Genomic DNA, 17,001 nt, shown 5'->3' with positions numbered 1-17,001 from the left:
ATTTGCAGTACTAGAATATATTCGCTGATGCTTCCACGGCGAAGAGGGGAAATCTTCGCAGCAAAAAAGCGGGGTGGGAAAAAAGAGACGCGCCATTTTCCACAGTGGCAACACCTCAACACAAAGTGTCAAACGTTTCTGGCTGCAAAAAGTGCGTGCTGGGAGTTTTTCCAAATTTTTCGCTAGGAAACCGTGAAAATAAACCGCAATTTTAATGAGAATGAGTGGCAGACCACCGCCGAGAATTGACGGGATGGTATCCCTCAAGGTAAGTCATAAGCAAATTGGTGATTTTCCGCGAGAAAAAGGCGGCATCATCTGATGCGTTCTTCCGTGATTGGGAAAATGGCGTCAGGGAAGCCGCATTGAGAAAAACCACTTTTTCACCGTCAAAAGCAATCCCTCCCAATGTTTTTCCCATCAACTTTTCTTCCTTTCCCCACAAATTGTGAATTTCCAACAAAAACTTACCGATTTTACATGAATTTTATTGTTTTTTCTCTTGATGTGAAAAATAGGTTGACAACCTAACCTATAGGACCACTCCCGAAGATTTGCGGCGTGTATTTGAGAGATGCGGAGAAGTTGGTGATATCTACATCCCGCGGGATCGATTCACCAGGGAAAGCAGGGGTTTTGCATTTGTGCGTTTCTACGATAAGCGCGATGCTGAGGATGCGCTTGAGGCCATGGACGGCAGGATTCTCGATGGAAGGGAGCTTCGTGTCCAGATGGCCCGCTATGGACGCCCCACGAGCCCCCATAGGCGTTCCACTCGTAGTGATCGCAGGCGCAGGTAAGGATTGTTTGCCTTTTGCATTTTTATTTGCACCCAGGATGCTTTGATTTCCACTCAAAAAATTAAGGTTGCCAATCTCAGTAGTGACCTTGAAACAAATCTGGAAAGTTTCAAGCAAGATTTCACGGTTTTTTTTATTGATTTCAAAAAGCTTACCGAAAGCAAAATTAAGAATATGAAAATCTGTGAAAAATATCAAAATTAAAAGATTAAGAAAAATTACAATATTTCTGCAATCTTTTGCGCAATACAAGAGGTAAATTATTACAAAAAAAACAAACATAATGAAAAAAATTACAAGCCGGAAATAAATAGTTTCCCCTTGGCAAGGCGAGTTTTTAGTAAAGTGATAAGAAATTGAGGGTCAAGAAATAATAATTTTTATTAATTGATATGATTTTTTTGTAAGAAGTTGAGTAATGTCGAGGTTTACGGCTTTTATGACAAATTTAAACAATTAAAATTGTATAAAACACTAATTTTATTTGTGTGAAGTTCTTAACCCTTTAGGGACGAGTAGATAGCAGTGTCCCAAAAACAAAAATTTTTTTTTCTGATTATTTGGAGGGCAAAATAACGTTTTATTGTCAAATTTTTTTTTTAATTTTGGGACACCGGTGTCCCACTCGTCCTTAAAGAGTTAAAAAATATTATGGTCTCTATACAGGTCGATCGGTTCATCACTTGCACATTGTCGATTAGAATCGGTTGATTCTCAAGAGCTAATTGATAGTTCGTTGTTTTCAAAAATCGTTGAAAGATCATTGTCATAAAAATGCGTTTACGAACTTGCGGGAAAGGCTTTTACGGCTTAATGCAAAATTGTTATAAATGTGTTATAAGGTAAAGTCCCTGTAGTCGGCTGGTTCCTCAACTCGGTCAGTGGGGTTATTTATTCAATTTACTTAGATTTGCTATAATATGGCCTAAGCGGTCTAACATAAGTTTCTCTTGTATAATACATAATGCAAATCAGTGAAAATTTCATAGAAATTGACTATAAAACGTTAAAAAATGATTAAATAATTCCAGTTGTAGAATCGAAGAACCGGCCGACTGCAGAGGTTTTCTCTTATTCAACATTGAACTTATAAATGCGTAAAGTCTATATCGCAGCGAAATTCTATCTTATTTATTGCTCAGATATTTCAAAATTTAATGAAGTTTTTTTTTTTCGAGCATTTTACATTCAGATTGTCCAAATCGATTTTGAAAAACTATCTAGAAGACCTACAGAGTAATAGGGTTTCCGATGCGGGGTTCCGGTATCCCTTAGATTTTAAAATACACATTGTAATCTTGGAATCTCATTTGTGGTCTGAGAGATGCCTGGATGTTCGGGCTCTAATCATTTGGGGCCTGATATTCTGAAAATCCCGGAACCCCATTAATCCCGAGATCCAAGGACAAGGGCTCCGGAAATCCTTGAATTTAATAAATTCTGAGGTGTCGTTGAAATTCTCTGGTGCGATTTTTTTGGACATAATAATTTTCTCCGGATGACTTCGGAGGAATTTAAAGAGCTGCTTCAAATCTTAGGGCTTTATTTTCAAAAGAAGACTACGAAAATGAGGGAGCCAATATCACCCAAATCCCGACTGCGACAATTTGTCGCAAACGGCCTGAAGACCATCAGATCGGCTGCCTCTATTTTTGTATTCCCGGCAGTTGTAGTCCCAAATGACGGTTTCCTGATGCGCAGCCTCAATTAATTCGGCAACCATCTCATTTGACTACGAAATCCTAGAAGTTTATGAAGGAATATAAAATGTAGATCGAACACATTTTTGTTTAGCTTTTTTCTTACTTATCCTCTGCACCAATCTTTTTCAAGGTCTTTTGTCCTTTAATGCAATAAATTAGTACCTGATGAAAATTTAATGAGCAAATTTTGCTCATAATTTTGCTCACTTCTCATTAATTTGCTCATTAATTATCAGTCGTATTTATTCTATTTTAATCTATTTAAACAAATTTTTGTGACTCGAGTCCACTTTTTTATCACTAAATGAATCGATTTCTAAAAGATTTTGACGAAAATTGTACATTAGGACACATATCAGCAACAATTAATGTGAATCGCATTAAAATTTTAATGTGAAATTCTCCAGTGTGATACCACGGTTAGGAGTAGTAAAAGGTCAGTAATCAGTACTCGATATATCCGGCTGTAAAAATGTCTATTTTATTTTGGATTTTAGAATAATTAAACAGAAAACAAGGATTTCAATTATCATTATCATTTCAAGTATCATTGGAATATACTTTTTGGATTACATTAAGAAAAAACATATCAAAATATATAGAGCCTTTTCTTTTTTTTAATTTTAATAAGTTCAGTGAAAAACCCGTTTCAATTCTTATGCTATTTAATTACCAAAAAGGGGTGGCAAAGCGTCCAAAGCTTTGCGAGCTGCTCGCAATAAATTTCTGGTGCATATAAAATTATTATTGAATTTAATTTGTCTATAAATCACCACAAAACCATCTTGAAGTTGAAAATTGTTCAAGGAGAGGGTTTCAAAAAATTATTAACATTTTAATTGATTAATTGACCAAATCGAATGAAAATTAGGCTTTTGACCTTCAATAATTCAAGATGGCGATTTTTGTGGTGATAGGTGTCATAGGACGAAATGTTTAGCTGGATTACCTCCAAAAATGAACGAAATCGCCAGGGCCAATTTTTTGCAAAGTCAAAAAACATGTTTTTGGAGAGGATAAAAGGGGGGGGGGGTAATTTGGGTAAGTTAATTCGATAGAGAATGTTGACTTGTCGGGGGGGGGGGTCACCGAAGACTGGAAGTCAATATCTCTTACCGTTTAGCAGCCAGGATGGAAAGAAATTGAAAAAAAGTCGATTGTGTAAACTGCTCTCTCTCTTCTTGCAGTTCGAGCAGTTAAAATATCGAAAAGTCCTTGTGAAATTTTCTCGTGAAATTTACGAGAAAGTTAAATTTTCTTTTTGAAGTTCTTTGACACCTAATTTTAGTCACTCGACAAATTAATTTCTTTTGATCGTTTTAAACATTCAATCTTTTCCATTTCTCTTTTTTATCAACACCACTCCAAGATTTTTTCGTGGGAATGTGTTCAGAGCAAAAAAATAAAAACATCTGGCTTTGCATAAATTGATCATTAAAGACTCTTGTCTCATGGAAAAAAATATCATTGATAGAATGTCGAACTCAAAGCAAAAAAAAACGACTTTGCTGAATCTTTATTTTAAGTTCCAAATTGATATTTTTTCGCAGATCTCGTTCTCGTTCTCGCGATCGTCGTCGATCACGCTCTAGGAGCCGCTCCCGCGGGGGCAGACGCTCGTATTCGCGATCGCGATCACGATCGGACAGCAAATCATCACGCGGAAGGCATTCGCGCTCACGTAGCCCTGTGCATCCGCGTTCCAAGTCCATCAGCCGAAGCCGCAGCCGCAGCATTTCGCGCAGCAACAGCCGCGATTGAGGCAAGGATCGCCCGGGGAAGAAAGGGAAGAGATAACTCTCTGTCTCTGGGTTTTGGCGGTTTTTACAAGGTGAGTAGTTGAGAGTTTTTTTTATTGTTGTTGTGATTATTTTAGTGTTTTTGGGTGGTTTATTAGTTTACTTATTCTGAGATGTGGGTGGGATTTTTTTTCTTTTCTTGTATCATCCTTTTCTAGCCAACAATTTATCCAACAAGACACACTTTGCAACTTTTCACGATAGAACATCAAGCCCCTCTGTCCCCGAGAAATTCAACCGAGATATTAACAGTGAATGCCCCGAGAAATGGAAAGAATGTCAGAGAGAGAGAGAGAAAGATGAAAGAGAGAAAAAAGGTACATATAAAAAGTCTAATATTAAAAAAATAAATACACACACATAATTTTTTATATAAAAAAAAGAAGAAAATCAATTCAATTTGATCATTTTCTACACTTTCGTATAATAATTAATAATATATTTTTTTTGTAAAAAGGGAAATAATCTCTTGTTGCGCATTTTAGTTTTTAATTTCTTTCAAGAATAATTTTTTTCTGAGATTAGAATTAGAAATAAAGAGGAAATCTTCTTGAGATATTCTCCAATAAAACAATATATAAATATTATGTTGTAACCAAAAAGGTAATATTTTGGTTAAGTAAATATTTCCTTTCAGTCTTACAAATTTTAACTCTAATAGACGATAAGAAATAAAAATAATTACACGTTTAACCCCCTAATTATAAATGGGAAAGTAATTTTCTTGAGTAGATGGAATTAAATTAAAAAAAAAAAGAAGAAATGAAAATAAATTGTAAAACTATTTGATGATTATAAAGAGTAAAAGAAAAAGAAAAACAGTGTGAAATATCGAAGATATTTTTTATGAGTTGTTTTTGAAATCTTCAGCAAATGATAAATTGGGAAATTTACTATAGAAACAAAACAAGAAAAAAATAGCTGCATATTATTGAAAAATTATTTTTCTGATTAGGCAATAAGGAACGCAGATAGAAACACTAATGGTCAAATTTACTCTGTCACTTTTTTTTTTTTTTTTGAGAAAAGAATAAAAGAAATAACAGATTCAAGTGTAAACGTATCCTTATTTTATAGAAATTTTATTTAAGATTGAGCGTCATTTCGGGGACTATATTCTTGTTTGCATATTTTTGGAGGAAATATCTTAAGTATAAAAGGTAGATAAAACTCCCTCCGGTTGCATCAGGGTTGTTTATCCTTTCAGAACAAGAAAACACTATCGATCACAGTTGGTTTGTGATCGATAGAGAAGTTTTTCCCGGTGAATCCTCATTAGGACCGGAGGAATTACACTAAGACAACTAATATTTAATAGAAATGTATGTCTCTTAGGGGAAAATAAAAGAAAATTCACATTATTTGAAGGCATGAACGATCAAAGGGAGCGTATTTTTACCTACATAATTGTGATAGAAAACGAAACGTAAGCACGCCACAAAGAATATTCTGTTGTTCTTCGGCAGAAAATAAATTCACACAGCACAAAATATTTAAAAAAACATTGGCCGGATTAACAAAAATTGTCATTTTGTCCCCCAAACTACCGGATAACGAATGGCTGAGTGTAATGCCCAACGCACAATAACTTTTGTTTTGTAAACATGTTTTTGACATTTCAATGAGAGTAAATGAAATCTCGATCTAGTCATCTCGCTCACTCACATAGGCAATTTTAGAAACATGTTTACAAACAAAAATTATTGTGCGTTGGGCATAATACTATTGATTTTCGGTTAAAAAATTGTTATTGACTTATAACTCATTGAAGCCGGCTTGGACTTGTCAGAAATTTCAAGACCTTTGAACCCAAACATAATACCATTCGGTTGAGAAATACGCTTTGTAGAGCCTTTTTAACCTTTGACCTTGAAAAACCGGTAATCGGAATGATTCAACAGTATTATCGTATAAGGGCGAAATATCCGCCTGGGTAATCTCTGAGACATATCCAAAAATGAAAAATATAAACTAGCGAGCACAATTAGCTGAAAAAAGCTTCGTATTTAGCTTATTTTTGCTGAATCCATCAGCAAAAAAATGTTGATCGGTTAGCAGAAAAGTGCTAACCAAATATACGGAAATGGCACTGCCTCGCGAATTTTCGTTTAGAGTTAGCAGAATTCAGCTGAAAATTCATATGTTTACAGCTAAATTGAAGTCGGTTAGCGTTTGGTGCTCGCTGGGAAGGACGAAATATCTGTCTGGATAATCTATAAGATATATCGAGAAAAAAAAAACAACAACACGTTTCCGAGAAATCCCAAAATACATGATTTTGGGGTGAAGGGGAGAGATGGGGTGCAATGAGAGCTATGTTAAAGGTCCCAGGGTCGACTTATGGGGGGTCCCTCGAAAAGTTGAAGTTCATATCTAACCGTTTGGGTTCTAGACTTGGTAAGGGACGGACGGACAAACAGCGTGACCTAAAATAAACTCGAAATTTCAACTTTCCAAAATTTACCTAAGTCGAAATATAATAAATCAAAATCGAGGGATTTTATACTGCCTTCTCTGTGGAGTTCGAGCAGTAAAGTGTGATATTTGTCCCTCCAATTTCATCGAAATAGTGTATATTCCGAGATGTGTTAAATATTAAGGAAATTTAGCCAGTGGCGTATCAAGACACTTATGTGGGGGGTGCGGTTGCACGCGAAGGCGCACTTACCACGGTAAAAATTGCTCGAGCGGGGGGTTTTACTGTTTATCAGTATCATTGACTACTATATTCCTTGAAAAATTTAACTTTTAATTTTGAGTTTAACAGGTTTAATTTTGAAATTGCAGTGAAATTTTAATTATTTTTAATAAAAGTAGAAGCAAAAGTAGAAGCTCTCCTTTTCAAGGAATGTAGTACTCAATGTTGATTAACAGTAAAAATCTAAATTTTGAAGAATAGTATTTTGATTAAGATTCTTTTGAAAACATGCACAGCTTAAGCATGAAATGGTTAAGATTGTACTGAAAACATGCACAGCGGTTAGACTTCTTAAAACAGATGGTGCTCGTCAAAACCGGTACAGCTGAGCACAGCTCAAGAATAAAATGTATAAAATTGTGCATAAGTCCTGCATCTCAAACAAAATTGAATCTAAATTTTCAACAGTTTTCTTAATCATTTTATGTTTAACAGCTGTGCGCGTTTTCAACACAATATAAACCGTTTTATGCTTGAGCTATGCAGATTTCATGCACAATATTTGAGAAGTACCAGTTTTATACACATACTGAACCATCAGATGGTTACCTTACCATGGTATTATACATCTTACGCAAATTGAGTGATTTTAGATGATTTATTCCTGGGCAATTTTTATCCGAATTGCTGTCAGGAATATATTTTTAGTAACTTTAGTTCTTCAATTACTTGGGCAAAATAGTCCGACAGAGATGAAAATACATTTTGTTATCGTTTTCTTGCTTCACGGAAGGTCATGCAAAATTTTTACTCAAAATGGCGGACGGAAAATACGACATTCCGTCCAATTTGTTAAAATTGGCGTCTTTTTTCTTTCCTGATTTGAATTTTAATTGTCAATTTGTTTTCTTGGATAGTTACTCTATCTAAATCAATAGAGTTTGCAATGAATTAATGCAAAGAATTTAAATTCAGCGACCGTTAAGATGGGTGTTTGACATGGGCCCCCGCGTCGCCATAATGGATAAAAAAAAATTTCTTTTCAAAAAATTGATCTATTTGTAGGAAACTAATCCCAAAATATGAACATTCTATCTCAAGTATTTCTGGTACATTGACTGATTGGGTTAATTTATTTTCAATAATACCCGAGGGAGGCGTGGCTCAAATTGTATAGGCGGAGTTTATTTAAAAATTCCAATATAACTTATTTGACTAACATTAATCATTTAAAATATAGATTTTTCCTTCAAGTGCAAACAAAATAAAGTCCTTGAAATAGTTTTGACTGTTTGGGATTTATCATGGAACAGGGCATCAAATGTCACTCTTTACTCACCTGCACCTTACGACAAATGTCAAAAAGAAAACTCGCTTAAATTAAACAAAAAAAAAAGTTCATCGCTCTCCTATGAAAAAAAGTATTTTTTTGTTGATTCCCAAAAAAAAGAAGTAAATGTCACTGAGGATGGAATGATTAAAAGTATATTTTGATGCAGGCCATCAGTTCCGGCGACGCCGGTGTAGCCGCGAGAGAGCATTGAGAGAAAGAGATTGAAAAGAGAGAAAGAGAGAGAATATGCGGGAGAGCGAGTTGCTGTGTTCGCGGGGTTTGCTGAGTGCTGCAAACAGCCTTGCGGGTGCTGATTGCTGAGTCCGCGGGTTCCTGATTAAAAAAAAAATGATCTCGCTGCATTCGTGTCCTGTGTTGCTGTTGTCCTCAACAGCCAACTCAAATGCCGAGAGAGTGCGCAGAAAATAATTTGAAAAAGAAAATACTCTCGGAAGGTTTTATCCCAGAACAAGAAAAAAAGTAAAATACTCGAACACAAGAGGATCGAAAAGTCTCCAAATGAACAAATTTGGAGACTTTTCGATCACACATTGGCAAAGAGATTGCAACTCTTTCCTAGAGAACGCACGCAAAGAATAATCCCGCGGCTCGCAAAAGTAGAAATTGGGAGAGATAGAAAATATTTACATTATTTGTCTAAAATTATCACTCAATTAATGAGTTCTATTTCAGGCATCATCCATGTTTTTTTTGGTCGATGCGTGAGGTAAGTGGAAAAGATATTCATTTAGATTTGATTTTTTTTTCAGGAAAAAAAAACAAACACCATTGAATAAAGGTCATTTAATTAAAACTATTTATTTTTAAATAATTAACCTAAGCTCGTGTGTCGTTTAGATATCAAAATCCAGGTAAATTGATAAGAGCTGAAATGTCACAGTTTAATCCCTGTTGCTGGAGGAGAGTATTTGCCGATGTTTTGAACTAGAACGGAAAGGGAAATTACAGCTGTTAGTAGTTGTTCACTTTTTAGGGAACATTGGGGCAATTTATGGGAAGTGCCTGCCCATGCTTCGTAATGACGACTAAATTTTTCTTTTCGAAATGTTTATTTTACCCTGCAGTATTGATCCGAAATCGGTGTAAATCGTGTAAATATTATGCTTTTTAGGTGTATAAGGGGTTAAAGTTACCCTTTTTCATGTTAATTTTACCCTTAAAAAGGTGTAAAATTAACATTAAAAATGTTGATATATTTTTGCACCTAAAAAGTGGTGTTAAATAGGAAAAAAAGTTAATCGCACCCCCTTTTTTTCTCAGTGTAGGGTAAGTGTGCCAAATTCCGGCCAGCTTGCAATTTCGGCCACCTTTTTTGTTCCTCGAATTTCCATGAACTTTTAGATTTTACGTACTCTAGAGATTATACAATGCAAAGGAATAACAAAAAATGTAGCTTCGACAAACAAGATGACGTGAAAAAGATATTGGAAGAATTCCCGAAGGGCAAGGAACTATGAGAATGAAGGTGGCCGAAATAGGGCACCAAAGCTATGTCTATATTTTTATTCATTTTAAAAAGTATTAAGAATGATTTTAGAGTAAATCAAGACGGTAAACTCTTTACAAGGTTCCAAGCAACACTTTCAGAGGAAAGAATAAAAAAAAACAATTTGTATTTAAAATATTACATTTCAAACTTGAGACTTCGACGCTTGCATGCAACTATGCCGAAATTTGGCACACTTACCCTATATTTCTGAATAAATGTGGCTTCGCATTACATTTTAAAAACTGGTAAATTTTCCGTAGTTTTAAAAATAATGGGCGCGATTTGTCACATTTATTAGGAAACATAAGAAAAATTTAGTCATTATGAAGCTTGGGATTGTACGAAGCATGGGAAGTTTCCCCTATAATTTTTATATAGGAATCGTCAAGAGAATCGTGCTATTATATGCTTTCAAATAGCCAATTCCAAAGAAAAAATAATAATAGATTGAATACAATTCCTTATTCATTTCCCTAACAAAAAGTTGAATTTCGCGAAATTGCTTAACTTATATTTTTAGAGAGGTATTTTGGAAATTCGAAAAAAAAATTTCCAATCAATGGTCTTGCAATTTAATAATAGAATATTGGATTGTTGCAAAAGCTGTGGTTCTTTATTTTGGTTTCTCAAAATTTGCAAGAAAGTGAAACAAAAATTGCAAACTATTATCTAGAGTCTAGAGAAACAGTTAATTTTTATTTTACTTTTTTTTAAATTTATTACGGGTTCATCTATAAGATGATTGCCCCCAAGCCTCATTTTCGGCCTCCTAATTCAGAATGTCCTCAGAGTAGGCAAATTTTCTGGGTACATAAAGCCATTTCGCGCGGTTTTCTGCAATCCTGAAAATGTGCATAAACACGGGACCCTGTGTATTGACTTTACAAATTATTTTTTTCTCTGTTGAAATTAATATTTATAGTCCAGAATGAGATTCTTTTTAAAAATTTCTGGAAAAGGCATAAACTTTTCTATAAAGATAGCAAAAATATTAAAGAAGTAAAAATGGTAGGGGAAAGTCGTCTGCCTTTAAATGCAGCAGCCTTCAAATGTTGCGATTTTTTCGTTGTTCTCAAAAGCATAAATTATATTCTATTAACTATTAGGTAGCTATCCATCATCCTCACAAATCATCAAAAAATGGAGAGCCTAGCTCCTATTTCCTAGATGCTAGATAAAAAAAAATGAAAATGAGCTCTAAACTGTAATTTTGATGTTCCACAAATCATGTGATTTTTCATAGTAAAAATCATTTTACAAATAAATCTTCCATTGTGATACATAGAAGGTTAATCAGGCTTATTATTTCTGCTAATACATTTTGGTTCAGATGACACAATTTTTGTGGGTGGCAAAAATTTGAAAATATCACCCTGCAGCAGCCTTTAAATGCTAATGTCGTGATGCCATACATCAAAACATGTGAAATCGAACTCCTACTTTTCTCTGACGAACGTCATACAAATACTTATAACCTGCTATCTTGCTCCGACCGGGATGTTTCAAGTTGACAATTTTCAACTTCAATGGCTTTTTCTTCCAAATTTTCATGTGCAAAACAGTGCTTCAGAAAAATGTGAAGAAAAGTTATTGTTTAATGTCTTTTGACTGCAGTGATGATTTTAGTGAGTGCGTTAGGCTTCAATCTAATCATTTATAGCCCATTTAGTTTTATTGATTCAATATTCTCAGTGAAAAAAAAAACATTTAAAGGCAGCTGCCTCGCGTTTGAAGGCAGACTATGCCAGATGCCTTCATACAAATCGACATCACTTTTAATTTCCTCTAAATTTTTTAAGTGCTAAATGAGGTAATCATATACGCCGAATGAACAAGAGAATTTTTTGGTGTAGTAGAAAATAAAATCCATTTTGTGGATTCTTCAGAAAAAAATCTTAAATTTGGAACTCCATTTTTTGTTTGAAGGCAGACGACTTTCCCCTACATTTCAGAATGCTGTGGGTATTTTGGAACAAAGAAAAATGGGTTAATTCGGAACAAGGCGTATTTGTATATACGCTAACATTTGGTCTCTGGTTGTTAAATGCCACCGATTGGAACATTCGGTCTCGATTGGAACAATAATTCTCCGTATCATCTTGAGTGTATGGTTTGCTATTTGAAGGCTTACTTGACAAATGAATTTTAGGAAAAACAAAATTAATGTATAGATTTTTTAGGTTCCGAAACGTCTTATTAAAATTACGTTTTAATTTCACTGAGAAATGGCTTAAATCATAAAAAAAACTAAGCTTTTTACTGCTCGGATTCAAAGGGAGAGCAGTTATAATCGTCTTTTTTCAACTTGTCACCGTCTGTTAAACGGTAAAAGATAGGGAAAAATGGGGCAAAAAGTCACAAAACGTATATTTTATTTTTTTACAAGCTACTTGGGCGCTTCAGAAATGTCTGAACATTTCGTTCTCTTTCTCTGCTTTACCGGTCATTCAGCCAAGTATTTTATGATTCAGTTATCATTCCCTGAAGCTGATGTTGCTTAGGATATCGATTTTGATTAGTTTGAAAGGCTAGCTAACAGTTTAGAGCTCGCCGAACGCGATTTTTTCGCCTAATTACTATAATAAATGGTAATAAACTGTGATTGGTTGGAGTCCGGATTTGATAGTCCTACCACTGGATCACGCCTAAATACGTAGTCTGATCTCTGTGATATGGCCTACGTCATGTTTTGCAGTCATTTTGTTGGACAAAAATCCGTTATTGATACACTTTTTTAATATAAGAGCGTATTTTACTCAAATATACCAGTATTTAGGTTGTAAGTGAAAAAATTCCGGAAGTGTTCATGCAAAATGCATTAATAACAGCCGGAAGTCATTATATTAAATTCATTTTTACGTAAATAGTTCATAAAATAAAATTTTAAAACAAAAAGTAGCGTTTGGGTACAAGTGACAAAATTGTACCAATGCATCCTTTTTTTAGAAGGCTCTATAAAAATATTAGTCTTTCTCCTAAAAAATTCTAATAAGGCACAATTTGTAGCTTTATAATAAAGCTCTCTACGAAAAAAAAGTTTCAGTTAAAATATAGATTAGATCTTGAGATATTAAATCCTTTATAGAGTATTTTGAAACATTGGTACAATTTTGTCCGGCACTGTAATTACCTATTTCGTGAACAAAAAGGGTTTTTCTGAAGTGTCTGCAAATGCTTTAATAGGAAACACCGGAAATATATTTTTTTTGGAGAGATTTTCTTATTGTTTTAGATGACAAAGGATAAATTACCAAGAATAAGAACAAATTCTGCACTCAAGAGCAACTCAACAAGGTTTTGGAAGCCTTTCGTCGCGGTTTCATTTACAATCTTTGTCTCCATTTAGAAACTTTCCCTTGTCTCCATTTGGATTAATTTGTTTCCAATAGAAGCATTTTACACTCGCGTATTTTTCTTGTATTTAAGAAGTTTTCAAATTATATCTAAAGAATTTTCACTAAAGAGTAACATTCTAGAAGAGTCAAGGAGCACATTTATGTAATTCTCTTCAGAAAAAATATGAACTTAATGTGTTGAATCTTCTGTCAAAGTTAAAGCGTCTGGAAATGGTTTTGAATTAGGACATTTACCCTATATCGTAACAAAACGGTAAAGAAAACTTTTTAGAACAAACATATATCTTCTCTAGGTACAAATTGATTCCAAAAAAATTTGTTCCAAGGTAAACTTGTTCCAATATTTTGGTCAGTGTCCAAAAGTTTTTACCGTGATAAGAATATGCTTAACCCTTTGAGGACGATTGGAACACCGGTGTCCCCATAAAGAAAATAATTTTTCCTGACTACTTAGTTATTTTTTTTAATGTTTGTACGTAATTCCAAAGTAGAAGGTTGAAGGAATCTAGGATATTTTTTGCAAGTCCCAGCTATTTGCTATATAGTAAATATTTAAGCTCAAAAATGGTGAATTTTTAAATTCTCAAATTTATAATTGATTTTATTTATTTTTTATACTTCCAAGCTTTTTTTTAAGCAATTCCCCTTTGGAAATTTAAACTACAATACTCATACGTAATATTTTTCATTAAAACGAAAATTATTATTCATTGGTATTGTCAGAAAAATTACTTAAATATTTGGGCTATTTTTGTCCCTATCGTCCATAGAGGCGCAAAATACACCAAATCATACTCTGTTGGACTTTTTAAGGTTAGATGTAAGACATCATTGATTATGTTTACCAGTTTAATTGTTATTGTTGATTTTCAGTCCGTAAAAAGTGTCTCGTCGTTAAAGGGTTAATAAAAGTAATTTAGATTCTCTGATGGCTCGTGAAAAAAATAAAATATCCATTTTGACAAAAAGTGCCCCAGTCTCCCCTATTTGTGTATTTTATTTTTGAAGTATCGTAATTAACCATTTAGGTTGCATAGGGTAAAGTGGTGCAAGTTGGACAGTGGTACAATTTTGACAGGGCTTTTTGACCTGATAAATTTAGTACTTCATTTTTATTTGTATATTTTTAATGCTTTAGTTTTATATTTTGGTTCTTTGTGCTTAGAAACAAATTTTGTACTGTATTTATCAAGAAAAAAACCATGTCCAACTTGTACCGGCGAATTGTCCAACTTGAAACACTAATGCCAAATTATATCACTTTACCCTATCACATTCATTTTTGTTAGAAAACCGAACGAACTTTTGCAACAACCCAATAGAGTCAAAGAAATTTTTGCTCTTACCTTTTCGACAGTCTCCTCGGGAAGTGGTTCAAAGAGGGACAGAATGTCCTGAAGACTCCTTTCCGAATGCCCAAAATCATCACTCACTGAGACGTCAATCTCGTAGACTGAGTCCTCATCGGGTGCTTGGCATCCTCCCACAATGTAAATGCACTTGAATTTCATCTCCACGCATCCCAGAATGAAGCCCACAAAGGGCGAATCGTCTGCAGAGAAGTGCCTCTGCATCTCAGCCTGAGTCTCAATGTCCGTTCGCGAGGGATTGGGCGGAAAGAGGGGATGAGAGTGGAACCAGCCCAGAAGCTGGAAACCCTCCATCACGAGACTATCACTTTGTTCAACTTGAGACACTGGACACATTTCGCACATCGTGCCACTCTGCTTGGATGTCCGGCAGGGTTTGTAACGTTCCAGGGAGATGCTGTTGGCATGCCTCTGGCCACCCAGGAAGCCCATAACTTCGTGCCGGGACGTGAGGGAGTGCAGTTGGAGGGAGAGGAGCGTACTGAGAGTGACTGTGATGGAAAATGGTGGGAGTTGGGTTTCGGTGAATTTTCTGCATTTGACCAGTTCAATATCTCTCGATCTCTTCCACTTGGTCGTTGATTCTTGGGTATTTGGGATACGCAGGAGAGTTTCGTCGGAATGCTGAATTGTTACATTCATTCCATCGTTGTATCGTACGCGATTTCTCTTTCCGGGAATGATTTTTCCATCATTTGAGGCAGAAGAGTTCTTCCTCGGGAGATTGGTGAAGTTGTCCAGGAGGCGCCAAAGAGGTCGGATGTAGTGGAAATATTCTCCTGCATGACCAAAATTAATCACTCCCGTTTGCTCGAGGAACGTGTGAATTCTGCTGATACAATTGACATCTCCACAATTTTTCAGGCCAGATCTCGCTGCAGTCTTCCCAACATATGCTGGCCGGGCATTTGTCCAGGAATTTATGATGTGCGTCCGGATTTTGAGGAAGCGATCGGGAGTCTTTGTAACTCGTCCCTCGAAGAATTCAGCGAAGATGAATTTTTCAATTGGAGTTACTTCATTCAGAATCAGTCTTTTCTCCATTTGCGGAATCTCTGCACTGTCTAGGATCTCCCGGATGTGCTCAGGTACTTCTGGTCTCTTGGGCACGGCCTTTTCATTTTCATGCGGCGCTGGTTCTTTGGGCTCTTCTGGGATTATCTGCTGAGGACTGGGTGATTTTAAGTCAATGGGATTGTCTTCAGATTCAATGTCCACCTCCTCGTCACTTTCATTTCCATCCTTCGGGATGGTCACTTCACAATCTCTTCCAATCCAACCAACTGGACTTGGTAAATTATCTCCGGAATCATGAATAATTGTGATGTTCTCCCCAAAATCCTCATTGATGGATTTTTTATGCCTAGAAGGACGATTTGAATGCTTCCCCTTTGTTCGCTTCCTCTTTGGACTTCTTAGACGATCTGCGCCTCTTGCAGGGCTCAGATTTGTCCGGGAAGGCACATTCTTTTTGCTTCTCTGAACCACTTTTTCTGTATCACAGTCACTTGCCTCCGACAGCGATGAGAGACGTACATGAGTATCTGGGAATTGCTGAAGACTTTCCTGAGGCAAATTCTCTGGAGGAATCTCCTCCAGAGCACTTTTCTTAAGGAGGCTCCTTGAATTCGAATGGGTTTTCTTTTTTCCCCCTTTTCCCACACCCGATGACGATGCTACGACTTCTTCCTCTATAGTCACTGGGATATCTTTGTCCAAGACAATAAAATTCTGACATACCTGCTGATTGGGCCACTCAAGTTCACTGATTTCTGACAATTCAATTGTCTCAACTGGCTCCTTTTGCTGCGAATCTGTTACCCAGAGATCTGCATTGTCTGCTAGCCAACGGGGATGGACTGTGTACTCGCAGGAGAGAATCTGTCCAGAACTTATGTTGGAGCTGGAAGAAAGAAAAAAAAATATAAACATAACTTCCCTTAAATCTTCTCACTTGAAACTTACATTTCTCTCTCGTAATCCCCAATTATATCAATTTCTTCCTCTTCCTCTATAGTTTTGGACATTCTGATGACACTTGTATTGATATTCACCGGGAAAACACATTAAACTAGGATGAAAATTCCTATTTTCAGGGGACACACTGAATCCGGGAGCAATAAATTGTGAGGTTATGCACTGACAGCATAATGCTGTCACTTACCCAGCAGACAATGCATTCACTTCCTTGAATATTCAAAATGCCAACTGACAACTTATTCTCAGAACCCAGTGAGCAATGAGCACCAAATGCTAACCAATTTAATTCAGCTGAAAACATACACTGAGTGAGAGAAATCCGAAAAAGTCAAAATAACATTCTGGAAATGTTAATTTTACCTTGCAGTATTGATCCTAAATCGGTGTAAATATTACTCTTTGTAGGTGTATTATGGGTTAAAGTTACCCTTTTTCATGTTGATTTTACCCACAAACGGTGTAAAATGAACACTAAAAAATGTTCATATATTTTTACATCCGAAAAGTGTTAA

General features: G+C 35.5%; 2 protein-coding genes across 4 annotated transcripts; one reads left to right on the top strand and one right to left on the bottom strand.

Annotated features, from left to right (window-relative positions):
- The first annotated feature begins 62 nt into the window (after nt 1-62).
- LOC129804022 (serine/arginine-rich splicing factor 2) lies at nt 63-9,087 on the top strand. 3 transcript variants are annotated; one of them, XR_008751932.1, is made up of 5 exons: nt 63-268; nt 519-796; nt 4,054-4,334; nt 4,461-4,619; nt 8,440-9,087. XR_008751932.1 is itself a non-coding variant. In XM_055850980.1 (3 exons), the coding sequence occupies exons 1-3, from the start codon at nt 215-217 to the stop codon at nt 4,262-4,264; spliced, it is 543 nt and encodes a 180-aa protein (XP_055706955.1). In that variant the 5' UTR covers nt 84-214; the 3' UTR covers nt 4,265-5,361. The 3 variants fall into 3 exon arrangements, 1 of the variants encoding a protein (XP_055706955.1); XR_008751931.1 differs by lacking the exon at nt 8,440-9,087 and having other exon boundaries at nt 84-268; nt 4,461-5,361; XM_055850980.1 differs by lacking the exon at nt 8,440-9,087 and having other exon boundaries at nt 84-268; nt 4,054-5,361.
- LOC129804020 (histone H2A deubiquitinase MYSM1-like) lies at nt 9,061-16,677 on the bottom strand. Its single transcript, XM_055850978.1, has 3 exons — nt 16,475-16,677; nt 14,486-16,412; nt 9,061-9,218 (listed from the first exon to the last, which is right to left on the bottom strand). The coding sequence occupies exons 1-3, from the start codon at nt 16,534-16,536 to the stop codon at nt 9,135-9,137; spliced, it is 2,073 nt and encodes a 690-aa protein (XP_055706953.1). The 5' UTR covers nt 16,537-16,677; the 3' UTR covers nt 9,061-9,134.
- Nucleotides 16,678-17,001: the final 324 nt, after the last annotated feature.

The sequence above is a fragment of the Phlebotomus papatasi genome, chromosome 2 (assembly GCF_024763615.1).
Source record: "Phlebotomus papatasi isolate M1 chromosome 2, Ppap_2.1, whole genome shotgun sequence".
Lineage (NCBI taxonomy): Eukaryota > Metazoa > Arthropoda > Insecta > Diptera > Psychodidae > Phlebotomus > Phlebotomus papatasi.
Note: the sequence above shows the minus strand (reverse complement) of the source record. Positions and strands in the feature narration are given on the sequence as shown.

Bases quoted from the DNA above. Each gene is read 5' to 3' on its own strand.
- LOC129804022 (XM_055850980.1), top strand. From the start codon at position 215: ATGAGAATGAGTGGCAGACCACCGCCGAGAATTGACGGGATGGTATCC. The intron at 269-518 runs GTAAGTCATAAG...TGTGAAAAATAG, and splicing joins ACGGGATGGTATCCCTCAAG to GTTGACAACCTAACCTATAG. The intron at 797-4,053 runs GTAAGGATTGTT...ATTTTTTCGCAG, and splicing joins CGTAGTGATCGCAGGCGCAG to ATCTCGTTCTCGTTCTCGCG.
- LOC129804020 (XM_055850978.1), bottom strand. From the start codon at position 16,536: ATGTCCAAAACTATAGAGGAAGAGGAAGAAATTGATATAATTGGGGAT. The intron at 16,413-16,474 runs GTAAGTTTCAAG...TCTTTCTTCCAG, and splicing joins GGGGATTACGAGAGAGAAAT to CTCCAACATAAGTTCTGGAC. The intron at 9,219-14,485 runs GTAAGAGCAAAA...TTTCCGTTCTAG, and splicing joins CCGAGGAGACTGTCGAAAAG to TTCAAAACATCGGCAAATAC.